Below are 13,427 nucleotides of genomic sequence, written 5' to 3'. Positions count from 1 at the left end.
TGGCCATTTGGGGAGTGAACCATGGATTGAAAATCTCTCTCTCTTCTCCCCCTCTGTCCCTCCTTCTTTCTGTAAATCTGAATTTCAAGTAAACATAAAGCTTTTTATAAAAGAAATGTACAGTAAAAGTGTTCACTCTTTTTGAACATTAAAATAGTTTAATAATTTGATAATATCTAGAAAAAAAGCTGCACTGTACAGGTGGTTCTTGATTTATAGCGGTTCAACTTGAAATTGTTCAAACTTTATAAAGGTGGGTAAACGGCATGCATTCAGTAAAAATTGTACTATGGGTTTTGATCTTTTCCTGGGCTAGTAGACTGTGTCATTAAGCCATGATGTTAGGTCGTTATACATATTTTCAATATCTAACATTGAACTTATGATGGCTTTATGGGAATGTGACTGCTCCGTGAGCTGAGGCATATTGGTATTTGTCTTCTCTGAAATTACTGAAAACTGGTTTAAGATACCATACTGAATCATTTATTCAAAAATGTTTAGTTCAAAACCACCACCCCATTTCTCTGCAACATGGTGGACTTTAAAAAAATCTTGCTTTCAAATCTGGATGGACTACACGGTGTTAAGGAACTGCAGACAGATTCACGGGCAATCCCTTTAAGAAGCTTGTCAGAAAAGGAACCAGAAGACACTCAGGTGCGGTGTTCTTTATTATAAACAATCAAATAACAGTATTGTGGATTTGAAGGCAAGTTATCTGAATCAAAACACTGCTTTACTCAAATAGAATAGTTCCCTTTTTGTTTGTTTCTTTGCTATTAACGTGGACTAACTTTAACATACACAAGGATTACCTAACTTGTCCTACAGTTCAGCTGTTAAATCTTAACAAGGAAAGAAAAACAATGGAATGCATATTACATTTTGCTTGATTTCTTGAGTAAATATTCCAAATATTCCAGACACATCCAACATTAAGCAGAAGCTTAAAGTCTAACAAGCGATATTTATAAATGCTTTAGTTAATGTGTTGCTGTTACAGAGGTATCCATATAGTTCCACAAAACTTGTCCAAAAAATGAGCTAAGAGACACAGGTACAGTATTCTTTATTATAAACCATGAATAACAGTGTAAGTGCATCAGAAGGATAACTGAAGCCAACTTATTATAACCAGAATCAGATACTTAAATAGAAAGTGTTCCCAGTCTTATAAGACAAGTAAAGGAGATTCTAAATGCTAGCTAGTTGGCCAACTTTTCCTTATTTATCATGAGTATTTAAAAAATAACAAAATGTAAAGTATACATGTTACAGAGTGACATCTTTATGGTTCCAAACACCCACAGCTATTAGTAGACCATCTAGCACAAACAAGTGTTTCACATCTCATTTTCTTAACATGAAACAAAAAAAAAAAAAGAAAGAAAAAGGAAAAAAAACTGGCTTGAATAACACATGACCGATGTCATGGATCTTCTAATCAATCAAAATGTTGCTTTTCTCTAGTTCACAATTATTGTCTGTGGCACCCTCAGCTATGGCACCCTTACTTAGCATGTCAATTTTGCTATTTATGCTGTAGAAGAACACTTGCATTCTTTTGGACCATCTGCTTTAAGGAATGAGTGCTCAGTAACCACATTTAAAATTCTGAAATCAAGTATGTTGCTGCAATTGTTGAGAACTTTTAGCGATAAAAAGCAAGAGAAAGAAATGTGACCGTGTTACAGTCACGCCAAAGGTTCACATCGCATCAGTTCTAGATTCTCTGAATTTCAAAGTTCTCCTGATACAGACCTTCAGTGAGGTATGCTAGGTGTCAATTTTATCATGTATTTCTTGAAGAATTAATTTAGGTACAGTGACATATTGTTCAGATTCCGTAAGGATGCATGAAAATTCAAGGGGTTTAGGTGTTCTGTTGTTTAATGATATTTAGAAGTCACTAGCTCCAGCGAATTCTGTAAAGGTTCAGGAGGGCTGGAGGTGAGTCTGATGGCGGGGTGAAGAAATCAGGAAGCTGTATTTCATCCCTGGAGCTAAGACTGCATGTTCCTGAAGCTCTCCCATGGGTTTGGATTCATCTGAGACTCACCATATTAACGATTTTTCCAAGAAATGGAGAGTCAGGGAGTATCATAAAAAGAGAAGCAAGAAGAAAGGAGAAGTAAAAGCAACTTTCAGATACAGAGGAAAAGGAGCATTTAACCAAGGAACCCATTTCCTGATTAATCAGAAGGGAAAGGAAATAACCATTTTGGAAGAGTATTATTTAAGAAGTCAATTATATTTTTCAAGCAAAAAAAAAAAGTATGTCTTTTGTTCTGTTTTAAAGTTTCAGACGCAAAGGTGTCGCTATGCAGAACTCTCAGCCTTCAAGGACTGGGCTATCTCAACAGAACCTAACATGGCATCTACCAGGCAGAAGTGTGCAATACATAGTTGATGAACTGATAAGCTAGGGGCTTTTCTAAACACTAACTGGGTCACTTGGTTTCAAGACACAATTTTCTATTGTATATATGAAGGCATCTATTCAATAACACTAGTGGTGATGGGAGGTGGGATAGTAGCAGCTCACTCGTGTATCTTTTTCACATGATCAGCTCTACCTTGAGTAGTTTATTGAGAAATGACTACCATGCGCACTAACGGTACAAAGAGCTGAGACAGAACGTGTAAGTGAAGAAACTTCTTGGATTAGGGAAGTACTGTTTGTTACAAGCATGACAGCATCTTAAATGAACATTTTGAAGAGGGTGTGACATACTTCTCCAAGCAACGCAGTGTTTACTAGATGGTAAGTATATAAATATGAAAGTACCTAGACATTTCCTCCATCACCCGAAGAAGAACAAGGACAGGCTTTTAATATCATGGCGCTTTTTAAGGAATGGCCTATAATTAAGTACCACTGTTCTCTCAACACCACACTATAGAGGGTTATAAAATGATTATCGTTTCCCTTGAGACATTATTTCCAAGTAGGAAACTTTAGTTTCTGTTAAGAGAATGTCAGATTTGATCACTTGATATTTTAATCAATAGAGACTCTAATTAGCTCATACATTTGATCTAATAATGTAGGCTTCCTTAATGGCCTTACCACTATTTTTGACATCTGTAAATAGCTAATATTCACCAAGAGGAAAGAAAGTGTGGCCCAAAGAGTGCCCTGACCCAGAGACACTGGTGTGGGAATGTGAGCAGATAGAAGCGTATGCTCCTTTGTCCAGCCCTTTTATTTTATCTGCTTCTCCTCTACACTGGACTGAGAGTCCCTGGTGTCATGGCACACCATGCTATCTCACAGAGCTGAAGGACTGTCTGACATGAACAGCTGGGAGAACAGGAGCCTGATTTCCTAGGTAGAAAGCCAGAGGTGTCTCCTTGGGTGGCTCCTGCACTAGTCCTGGACTTAGATTGTCACCTGGGAACACAGCACATTTCATGCTACTGCCATCTTTACTTTCCCTCATTCAACTCATTTTCACACACACACACACACACACACACACACACACAATGGCAGTCTGAGCAACAGGATCCATCAGGCTGCAAGTTCTTTTCCAGCCACAGCTGAAATCTATTTGAACAAGTACCACGCCTATCAGCAGGCTAGTCCATGTATTTCAGTTGCAACAACATAAAGTTTATACAGCTTGTCTCCCATAATTCAGAATACAAGTTTGATTTTCCAGGGCCGGCAGCACTGCCAGTGAGATTACTGACACCATACGGGTTGGACGGCTTTGTTTTGTCTCCAAACGCTTTTGTGCTGCTGAAACCTGATTTTGCTTTATACACAGTTTCCATGACGTCTCTGTTCAGGTCGTGCAGCGTGCCCTTGATTCTGCCCGCACCCTCCAAACTCCATTGACGCCGTTGCCTTTTATTTGTCTACTCTTATAAGAGAAGCTGCTGCTGCTGCTGCTGCTTGCAGCACAAGCAACAAAAGTCTGCTTTGCTAACTGCAGTGTGCCGGCACTGAGTTAATGAGACAGCACAAAACAAATGGTGATTAAAAACAACAACAAAAAAACAACAACAAACAGTGTACATTATACATATTTACACATGCATGTAGAAACTTCCAGGAGTTGCAAATCTGAAACCATGTAAGCCACTGGCCGCAACAGCATCCCTCCTATGGAAATGGAGTTTTAAGACATGACTGTTAAGACACTGAGGAAATAGGATTATGTGGCGAGCCCATCTGAGTCAGAACTTTATCCAACCACTGCAGTGGCCCGTGAAGATGGATCTCAATCCAGCAGGGGGTGCTCGTGACATCCTGGCGGTGATACTCGGCTCCCCAACCCTGAAAAGCAAGGACAGTACTAAGAGTGACTGTGCCAGACTCCAGGGTCAGTCCCCAAGACCACCAGGCTGAGCTGGGGGAGACGTGGAGCCCATGTCCCCGCGGAGTCCCTGAGGCCTGAGAGGGAATAAGCTGAGTTCTACCTTCCTGTAAGAACAGGGCAATGTGCGTACCCATTAGAAACCCAGGAGGCAACCCAATCCTGTGTGTTTCCTCTGGTCCACAGCTTAAACCCCAGCCTAGAGCTGCTCCAGGGAGGTGCCTGTCTCCTAGGAAATGCTGGAAGTCACTGCCCCTCCCACAGGGGCCAAACCTGACCTCAGGGCCACTGATGTGTGTTGCACAAAACGGTTACTCACTTACAGACTGGCGATCAGATCTGTAAGTAGTAAAGACACACCTGCAGGGCACTCTGCAGGGTTGATTTTCAAAGCTTGCTCCTCCCTCTCCTTCCACTCGGGCTTATTTTGCAGTTTCCCATTTCATTTGTCGAAGACACAGGAAAAAAAAAGGTTGCGCGTGTTTCTCTCTAACTTCCACACTGGCAAGTTACTGCAGACATGAAGGCAGAGGGCAGCTGTTTGGCAGAGTGGTTAAGCTGTTGCTTGGGATGCCCACACCCAAGGGACTGGAGCCCTGGTTCTGCCCCCCAGTTTAGCTTCTTGCTAACAGCACCCTCAAGTAGTTGGGTTCAAATCTCCCTCCTGAGAAACCTGGATTGAGTTCTTGGCTTCAGTCCTAGGCTGTGGTGGGCATTTTGGCAATTAAATTAACAGATGGGAGGTTTCTCTGCTCCTCAAATAATAAATAAATTATTCTTTTTTTTTTTTAAGATTTATTTATGTATTGGAAAGTCAGATAAACAGAGAGGAGGAGAGACAGAGAGGAAGATCTTCCATCCGATGATTCACTTCCCAAGTGAGCATAATGGTCGATGCTGTGCCGATCCAAGCCAGGATCCAGGAACTTTTTCCGGGTATCCCACGTAGGTGCAGGGTCCCAAGGCTTTGGGCCGTCCTTGACTGCTTTCCCAGGCCACAAGCAGGGAGCTGGATGGGAAGTGGAGCTGCCAGGATTAGAACCAGCGTCCATATGGGATCCCGGCGCATTCAAGGCGAGGACTTTAGCCACTAGGCCACACCACCGGGCCCAACAAATAAATTATTCTTAAAAAAACAGAAATAGCCCAAAATACTGACTTTGTTATTAGAAATAGTGATTTTTCTGTATAGCTTTTTTTTTTTTTTAACTGGACTTCAGGGCCTGGTGCAATGGCTCAATCAGCGAATCCTCTCCTTGCATGTGCCAGGATCCCTTATGGGCACCAGTTCGTATCCCAGCTGCTCTCCTTTCCATCCAGCTCTCTCTGCTTGTGGCCTAGGAAAGCGGTAGAGGATGGCTCAAAACCTGGAGACCCTGCAGCCATGTTAGACTCAGAGTTGGCTCCTGGCTTTAGATCTGCTCAGCTTTTAGCCATTCTGGCCATCTGGAGAGTAAACCAGCAGATGCAAGATCTTTCTCTGTCTCTCTCCCTTCCCCTCTTTTAATCTGCCTTTCAAATAGAAGCATTAAATCTTTAGAAAAAAGAAAAACTGGACTTCCATCAACCAGGTTGCCCGGTCACACTTTTACATTTCTGACTATAAATTACACGTGAGCCTTTGGCACCAGGTGGCAGTCTAACCACACACAAGGGTCCCTTCACTCCCGCGTCCTTCCTCTTAACTGCTTCACTCCAGCTTCTCTCTCCATCCTTCCCTTCCCACACCTGCAACTGATGGCCTTATTTTAATGAAAGAAAAAAAAGCAATGAGAAATGAGCATACCCAAGGCACCTGCACTCACTCTCAGAACCTTTCTGGCCTTACTTCCGTGTTTCCAAATAAGCTGGCCCACTCCCCTCTGCGTGAGACCCGCCTGGCTTCCCAGGGACACCATCCAGCAAATCTCCAGATTCCCTCCCATGATTTCTAGCTTCTACCAGCTCAGTTCTGTTGTAGATGAGCCTACTGAGATATCTGCCTTCTTCAAAACACATCACCCGCCCCCACTCCTGACCCCCGATTCCTGATGTGTCAGAAATTTTTTTAAAAACAAAACTAAAAATAGAACACATCACTTAGCTCTACCACCCCCTCAGAACTGCCTTGTGTCTTCAAAAACCAAACTGTTTTCTAGCAAAATCTTTCAAAAGTTGCCCGTAGTGACTGTCTCAATTCCTCTCCTTCTCTCAAACCAATTCTGGCCAGCACTTTATCCACCAAGATGGCCACAAAACTTTGCTTATAAAGAATAAAACAGCTCTTTCTATTGCTACGAGTGATTGGCTCGCACCTTCATTACTCCTGCTCAGTCTTTTCTTTTTCTGGCTTCAAGCACCATGCCTTCCTGGACCTCCTATCACTTCACCGGCTGGTCTTTCTCTTGTCCCTCACTGTTTAATACAGACCTGTCCCAGAGCCTGAGTCTCAGCAACCCTCATCCGGGGTCCCTGCTGAGCTCAGACAGGCTTGCGCTGTCCAAGTCAATCTGCATGCAGACAACTCTCAAATCCGCCTCTCAGGCCAGGCTTTTCTAAACCCAGACTCTTGCATCTAACTGCCTGGCCCCGCATAGACACACTGATGTTCCCAGCATTAAAACCCAGCTCAGCGCCAGCCTCCAAGCCCACTCCACCCACACCTTTTTTCATTGAGGTCAGTAGCTTCACTTTTCTAATTCCTTCTCTTTTTCTTGTATCTTACCGCAACCCCTTCCTCTTCTCCAACTTTCCTGTGGAAGCAGCCATCATCTCTCACCCCAGGACCTGGTCTCCTTACTTCCTACCTTGCCCGCTTAACATTTGTTCTCCACACAGCAACTGAGATCCTTTTCACACAAGTCAGGTGATGGAAACGCTCGGCTCAAGTGCCTGTGGGGGCTCACTGTCCACCTTCTTCCAGTAAAGTCAAGCTCCGCACGGGGGCTCCCAGTTCCCTGAGGCCTCGCTGGTCCCCACTCACACCAGCGCCTGTGGCTTCAAAGTCCCAGGCTCCTCCTCCACTTCCACTGTCAGTTGCCCAGCTATCCCTGTGACCACACCCGTCCTCTCCTTCAAGTCTCTGCCAGCATCACCTCTTCCGCGCAGCCCACCCTGACTGGCCGCCTCCCCTGCCTTGCCCTCCTCCACGTTCTCTGCCCAGTCTAATGCTTTCCTAAGGCTGTGGTTTGTTTCCTGTCCCTCTCTGCTAGCACACTCCTGGGAGGGCAGAGATGGGTGGGTCATCACGGACTTATCTCAGCACCTAACAGCAGCACGTGGGCTGGTACAGCATGAGGGGTTCTCAGTTGAAGGGTTGCTGGTTGTCCGAATAAAAGAGCCTCAGCAGTAAAGATGAGAGATGAGAGGCCTTCCAGGCGATCTGGCCTATCACCCCACCTCCAGGAGCAACCGCTGTTTTTTTTTAAAGGTCCTTGCTATACGAGTAACAGTGGTTTGTTTTCTGTGAGTTGTGTGTTTATATATTTAAATATTACATATATTTTTAAACACATTAAATATATATTACATATATTATATATATAGTGTATATATATAGAGAGAGAGAAAATTGGCACTGGGAAAACAAGATTTCTATGCAAGCTTTTATAGTGATGCTGTCGCCTATGAGATACCAGTATTTCATCCTAATATGAAAAAGGCAAATATAAAAATAAAATAACTGTAGGATTCAAGTGATATTCATCAATAGCAATTTAATGCCCTCTGCTGGCTGAAAGGCAGCAGAACATTTGAAAAGATTTCCAGGGGTTTGTTAACTGCTTCACAATGTAAAAAAAAAAAAAAAAAAAAAAAATCCAAAACAATGCAGTTGAATAAAGCTTTTTTTTTGTCATCATGAAAGAAAAATTGTTTCAAGCAGCATGTTTTTAAAATTTAAAATTGGGAACTTGAATCTTCTTTTTAAAAATAATTTGTAAAATGGATAGAATAAAAATATTGAGTATAGAAAAACAAGACATTGATGATGGCAATTTTAAAGTGCTAATGAAATCTACTGTGAAAAAACATACCATAAGTCAGTGCCAGGTATTGAGATGATGCATTCCAGTGCAAACAGTCTTTCCTAGAGACCCAGGCAGCCTGCTAAACAAGCTCAGATTTTACGAAACTTGAGTGATTTGCAAGTGGGCACAACAGATGAACCAGCAAAGGATGAAACCGAGGCTATCAGATTCAGTGGGCAAAATCCTGGGGTTCAGAACCTTCGTACCTGCCTTAGGAGGATCTAATTTGAGAAATGTAACAAATATTCAGAAAAACAGAACAGACACCAGGGCACCCCCCCTCCAAAAAAAAGGCTCATGGAAAATGAAATTAAAAGATGAATTTTAGGTCCTGGCATGATGGCTCAGTGGTTAAATCCTCCCCTTGCATGCACCAGGATCCCATATAGACACCAGTCCGTGTCCTGGCTGCTCTACTTCCCATCCAGCTCCCTGCCTGTGGCCCGGGAAAGCAGTCGAGGATGGCTCAAAGCCTTGGGACCCTGCACCGGCGTGGGAGACCTGGAAGAGGCTCCTGGCGTCAGATCGGCTCAGTTACAACCATTGCTGTCACTTGGGAAGTAAACAAGCAGATGGCAGATCTTTGTCTCTCCTTCTCTCTGTATAACTGCCTTTCCAATAAAAATAAAATTAATCTTTTTAAAAAATGTAAGTTTTTTAAAGTTTATTTTTGCCTCAAAAACCCCTGAAGTTCATGCATATGAAAGGTCTTCAACAAGTTCATGAAAATGCATGTGGTTAAAAAAAAACTGTGCATAGATTTCAACATTTTTTGCACCAAAATAAACTTGTCTTAACTCCAGTCCTGTGAAATTTTGCATTACTCTCATACTACTTTCTTAGAACTAAGCTCACATACCCTAATGCTTCTATCCTTTGTGTATTTTTAATAGTACTTCATTTGCAATGTTTGTATTGCAGCCAGTTTCCGTCTGTTTTGTACCTTCGCTACATCGCCTCCATTTGCCTTTATGCTCCCTAAGATGAAGGTGAATATTTTATTGAATTGATGTAAATTCCCCAGTGTTTACTGAGATGGGTAGAGATGACAAAATCTCTATAGCAGTTAGTCTTATAAAAACACTATTTTCTTTACCTTCTGCATTAAAAACAATGATCTTGGCTCTTGTTTCCTCCATTGATGATATTTTGTAAAATAAAAATTTTCCTATAATCACATAGCAAGACAGTTCCCACTCTCAGAGATGCTCACCCTGAACACCATTCATAGAACGCTGGAGAGGACTGTTCTCTTCCTGCAATGACTGTAGAACTGCCATTTGTTAATCCCAAAAGCCAGCACTCCTTACCTTCACAAAGCTCATCCGGATGGTACACATCTTTGTTAGCTCATAAACGACCTCAAAGCCATGGTGAACTGACTGAGCAAGCAGCTGAGCAAAGAGCTGGTTGTTGAAGACCTTGAGGCTGCACCCGCTGGGGATCTTGCAGACAGTGGCCGGGTGGAAGCCGTGCTGATAGTTGCAGTTTCGGCTCTGCACAAAGATGCTGCTGTCACTCACGCACTCTGCGTATACCTCTCCCCCGACGTAGTACAAGTGCACACCTGCAGATGCAAGAACAGCGGTCCTGCACACACCGTTTCACACCACTTACCACTCTGAGGTGAGTAAGATGTGTGATCCAGAGTCCATTTAACCACGGAACGCAACCCATATTAATGCCCAGTCCAACAACTAAGGCTCTCATATACTATTCTTTTCATCAACTCTCAATATCATGATTATTTGTCCTTTGAAAATAAAGTTTCAGGGGCAGGCTTTTGGCATAGTTAGTTAAGTTGCTGCTTCGGATGCCAGCATCAGAGTGTCTGGTACATAGCCTGGCTGCTCTACTTACGACCCAGCACCCTGGGAGGTACCAGATGATGGCTCAGGCAACTGGGTCCCCACCATCTGCATGGGAGACCGGGAGTGAGTTCTGAGATTCTAGTTTCAACCTGGCCCAATCCTGGCTATTGAGGCCATTGGGGAGTGAACAAATGGACAGAAGTTTCTCTGTCTGCCTTTAAACAAAACGAATAAATTTAAAAATGAAAAACAGGCAAGCTCTAAAAAATTGTTTGATAAAAACAAAACAAATTAAGTAAGCATTTTTAATTAAAAATTATGACTGAACACAGTAAACATCATGAAAAGGTTACTTAACGGCATACATTACACCTACTTCAAAGGAAACAAAATTTAAGTATTGATTCTCAAAAGTTACAAATCCATTCCTCTTAATATCTCAGAGACCTATTTCATTTGAAAGTTTATCACCCACTATTATAAATTATGTAAATGATGTCTGTTTTTCACTTAGGAGCAGTGAAATTCCCACCACATTCTCAGATTCAGTAATCCAAAACCTTACATGCGAAATATAGTTTATGCATCATTTTAAATCAATTATATTCTTGCAATTAAAGTTAAAAAAAAAAACATTCTGGGACTGTTGTTCATGCTAATTTCATTCCAAGCAAAATTTTAGTCAATCACTTCCCTCTAGAGACATGGGTCTGAAATTCAACATAAATTTATAGCAAGCAGATAGGGTTAGACAGAATGAAGATGCTCTAAGTACCAGAACAATTTTGAAGGAGGAAAAGCAACCTCAAGCACTCGATAAACAATTACAATTATTTATAATAAACACAATCATAAGTACAAGCCTCACGCAGTTAAGGATGTTCATAGAAATGATTCAGAATATACTTCTACTTTGGATTTCTTCCAGCGGAAATAAAGAAAAACTTTTAAAGAACAGAAATACAGACTTCCGTGGCTCCTCAGACCCAACTTTGCATTGCTCTGAATCTAGAGAACATTCTGCTAAAGCTGCCCAGAATCGGACAGGTCCTCCACAGCACTTCAGGCGATTCTGCATTACATGGGACTGCCTTGCCTGCATTTCCCTGCCCTGCAGCCAGTCTTCTTTTCGACAATGTTGAGCGTCAGGTTTTCCAATCGCATCGCCCAGAAGCACCACAGCTTGCATCCTCAGTGCAAGGTTCCCCTGCCCCGCCTGCACTGGCCGGCTTCCCCGCCCTCCTCGCTCAGCCCTGCTCTCCCTTCCCCTTCTAATCTTACATCACATACTCTCCAGAAGTGGAAAAAGAAGTGTCAAAATAAGGGTTTGGTATGTAGAAGGCATTTCTTTAAACAAACAAAAAAAGATTTATTTAAAAGGCAGGCTTAGAGAAGGAGAAGAAAGGGTAGCAGGAAGAGAAGACGAGAGGGAGGGCCAGAGTGACAGACAGATCCTCCATCCACTGGTTTACACCCCAATTGGCTGCAGCTTGGGTCGGGTCAGGTTGAAGCCTGGAGCCTGGAAGTCCATCTTTGTCATCCATGTGGATGGCAGGGGCCCAAGTGCTTGAGCCATCTTCCAGTTTTCTCAGGACATTAATACAGAACTAGATCAGAAGTAGAGCAGCTTAGACTGGAAAATGTGCTCCCTATGGGACACCACCATCACAGGGTAAGTAACACTGAGCCCAGGAAGGCACTTCTGGTAAGTCAGGTAGCTAACAAGCAGAGGGGCTAACGACTGCCAACCCCAAAGCCATTTGTGTCACCCAAACACCAAAACTTTACCTGTGCCAATTCAACTTGGCAGAAGGCTTGGCGTGTACACTTATCATGCAGCTGAGCCTCATACGCACCAGATACTACGACCTCTTCCTGGAGACGACACCACGTGCACTTGTAGCCACAGCTCTGCCCCCTGTGACTCCTCAGCCAAGCCCCGCCCCAAGCTCCACCCCTTATCCTGTAAAGGATGACCTCAGCCTGCCCAGGTGCAGTTCCCCCCAGGAGAACTGAGAACATCCCCTGAGCCCAGCCAGGGAGCTCTCAATCCCCACAACAGCTTTGAGACACTACAGAAAAACGTAATTAAAAAGATAGCTTTAATTTGCTACAAGTTTTTTTTTGCCATGAAAAATACTATTTTTATAAACTGGAAAAATGTGCATTATGAAAGAACTATGCATGGGTATATTAAAAAATTGCCATAAAAATAAACTGACACTCTAAATTCCATTTTTTCTCAAACTTTCCGAAGTACTCTCACATTTGACTTGAATGACCTTCAAATCTATAATCCTACCAGCACCTATTATGTAGAACAGATTTTTGTTATCTGACTTCGGTCTCTATTTAGGGGATGATTTGCAATGCTGTTATGGTGTTATCTGCAACCGCAGTCCACGTCAGCCAGGCTATAAGAACAGGGCAGGTCCTGAGTCAGGAGGGAGCTGAGCCCAGCAGAGGAGACATAGGCAGGGAGCCCAGGTCCCAGGCAGGAGGTAGGTGAGGTGTGGCCGCAGACAGCAGCACCAGAGAAGGAGACCTCCAGGAAAGCTGTTGCACCTGCAGCAAGCTGGCAAGCCCAGACTGTGGGTTAAACCGCTTGGAGCAGGTAGACTGCCGCAAAGTAGAACAGCAGTTCTCCAACTTTAGCTTGCACCAGCATTGTCTGCAGGGCTTATGAAAGCAGATCTTTCCTTCCTATGTCCGGGGTGAGACCCCACAGTTCACATGTCTGATCAAGTCCCTAGGGCAAAACCCAGGCTGACTGAGTCAGCCGCAACTCTGCGGAACCCCTGGATGTAGACATCTGAGCTGAGGTTACAGAACAGTCCCTGGAATGGAAAGGGCCAGATGTTTTACTAACAAATGTCTTCAGAGGAGAGTTTCAAAAGACTCTTTATCCCAGTGTGTTCAGGAATATCAGCACTCTCTCTGTGCTTTTATCTGCACTTCAGAACCACGTGTCCCTGGAGGCTGTTTTGTGTAACATTACTTCACAATGCAACAGGAAAAACAAACATGTGCAGATGGTACTACAGCTTGCTCCATGACAGGTCTCTAGGAAATGCTTGGCAGCGATATCACATCTATGGCTGTAATAATATATGACAGAAAAATACTAACGATAGTCATTGAGAAGCTTGAGATAAATAAGTGGAAAACACAGTTATTAAGGCTCTAGCTTCTCACAGCTCTTGGAAATGGAGATAAACACCCCCAGAGAAGATACTTCCCGAAGTGGCACACAGACCCAGGCAGTGTGGTCCTCAGGCAAG

At 43.1% G+C, this 13,427-nt stretch overlaps 1 protein-coding gene across 2 annotated transcripts in view; it reads right to left on the bottom strand.

Annotated features, from left to right (window-relative positions):
• Positions 1 to 656: 656 nt before the first annotated feature.
• The window catches only part of SMAD9 (SMAD family member 9), a 28,764-nt gene continuing 15,993 nt past the window's right edge, over positions 657 to 13,427 (bottom strand). For both annotated transcript variants that reach the window (XM_040991505.1, XM_040991506.1), the window contains 2 exons: positions 9,646 to 9,902; positions 657 to 4,288 (listed from right to left, as the gene is read on the bottom strand). In XM_040991505.1, coding sequence (XP_040847439.1) covers positions 4,145 to 4,288; positions 9,646 to 9,902 — 401 coding nt within the window. In that variant the 3' untranslated portion in view covers positions 657 to 4,144. The remainder of the gene's footprint in view (positions 4,289 to 9,645; positions 9,903 to 13,427) is intronic.

Source organism: Ochotona curzoniae, unplaced genomic scaffold (assembly GCF_017591425.1).
Source record: "Ochotona curzoniae isolate NIBS_2020 unplaced genomic scaffold, NIBS_Ocur_1.0 contig_64, whole genome shotgun sequence".
In the NCBI taxonomy this organism is placed as follows: Eukaryota; Metazoa; Chordata; class Mammalia; order Lagomorpha; family Ochotonidae; genus Ochotona; species Ochotona curzoniae.
Note: the sequence above shows the minus strand (reverse complement) of the source record. Positions and strands in the feature narration are given on the sequence as shown.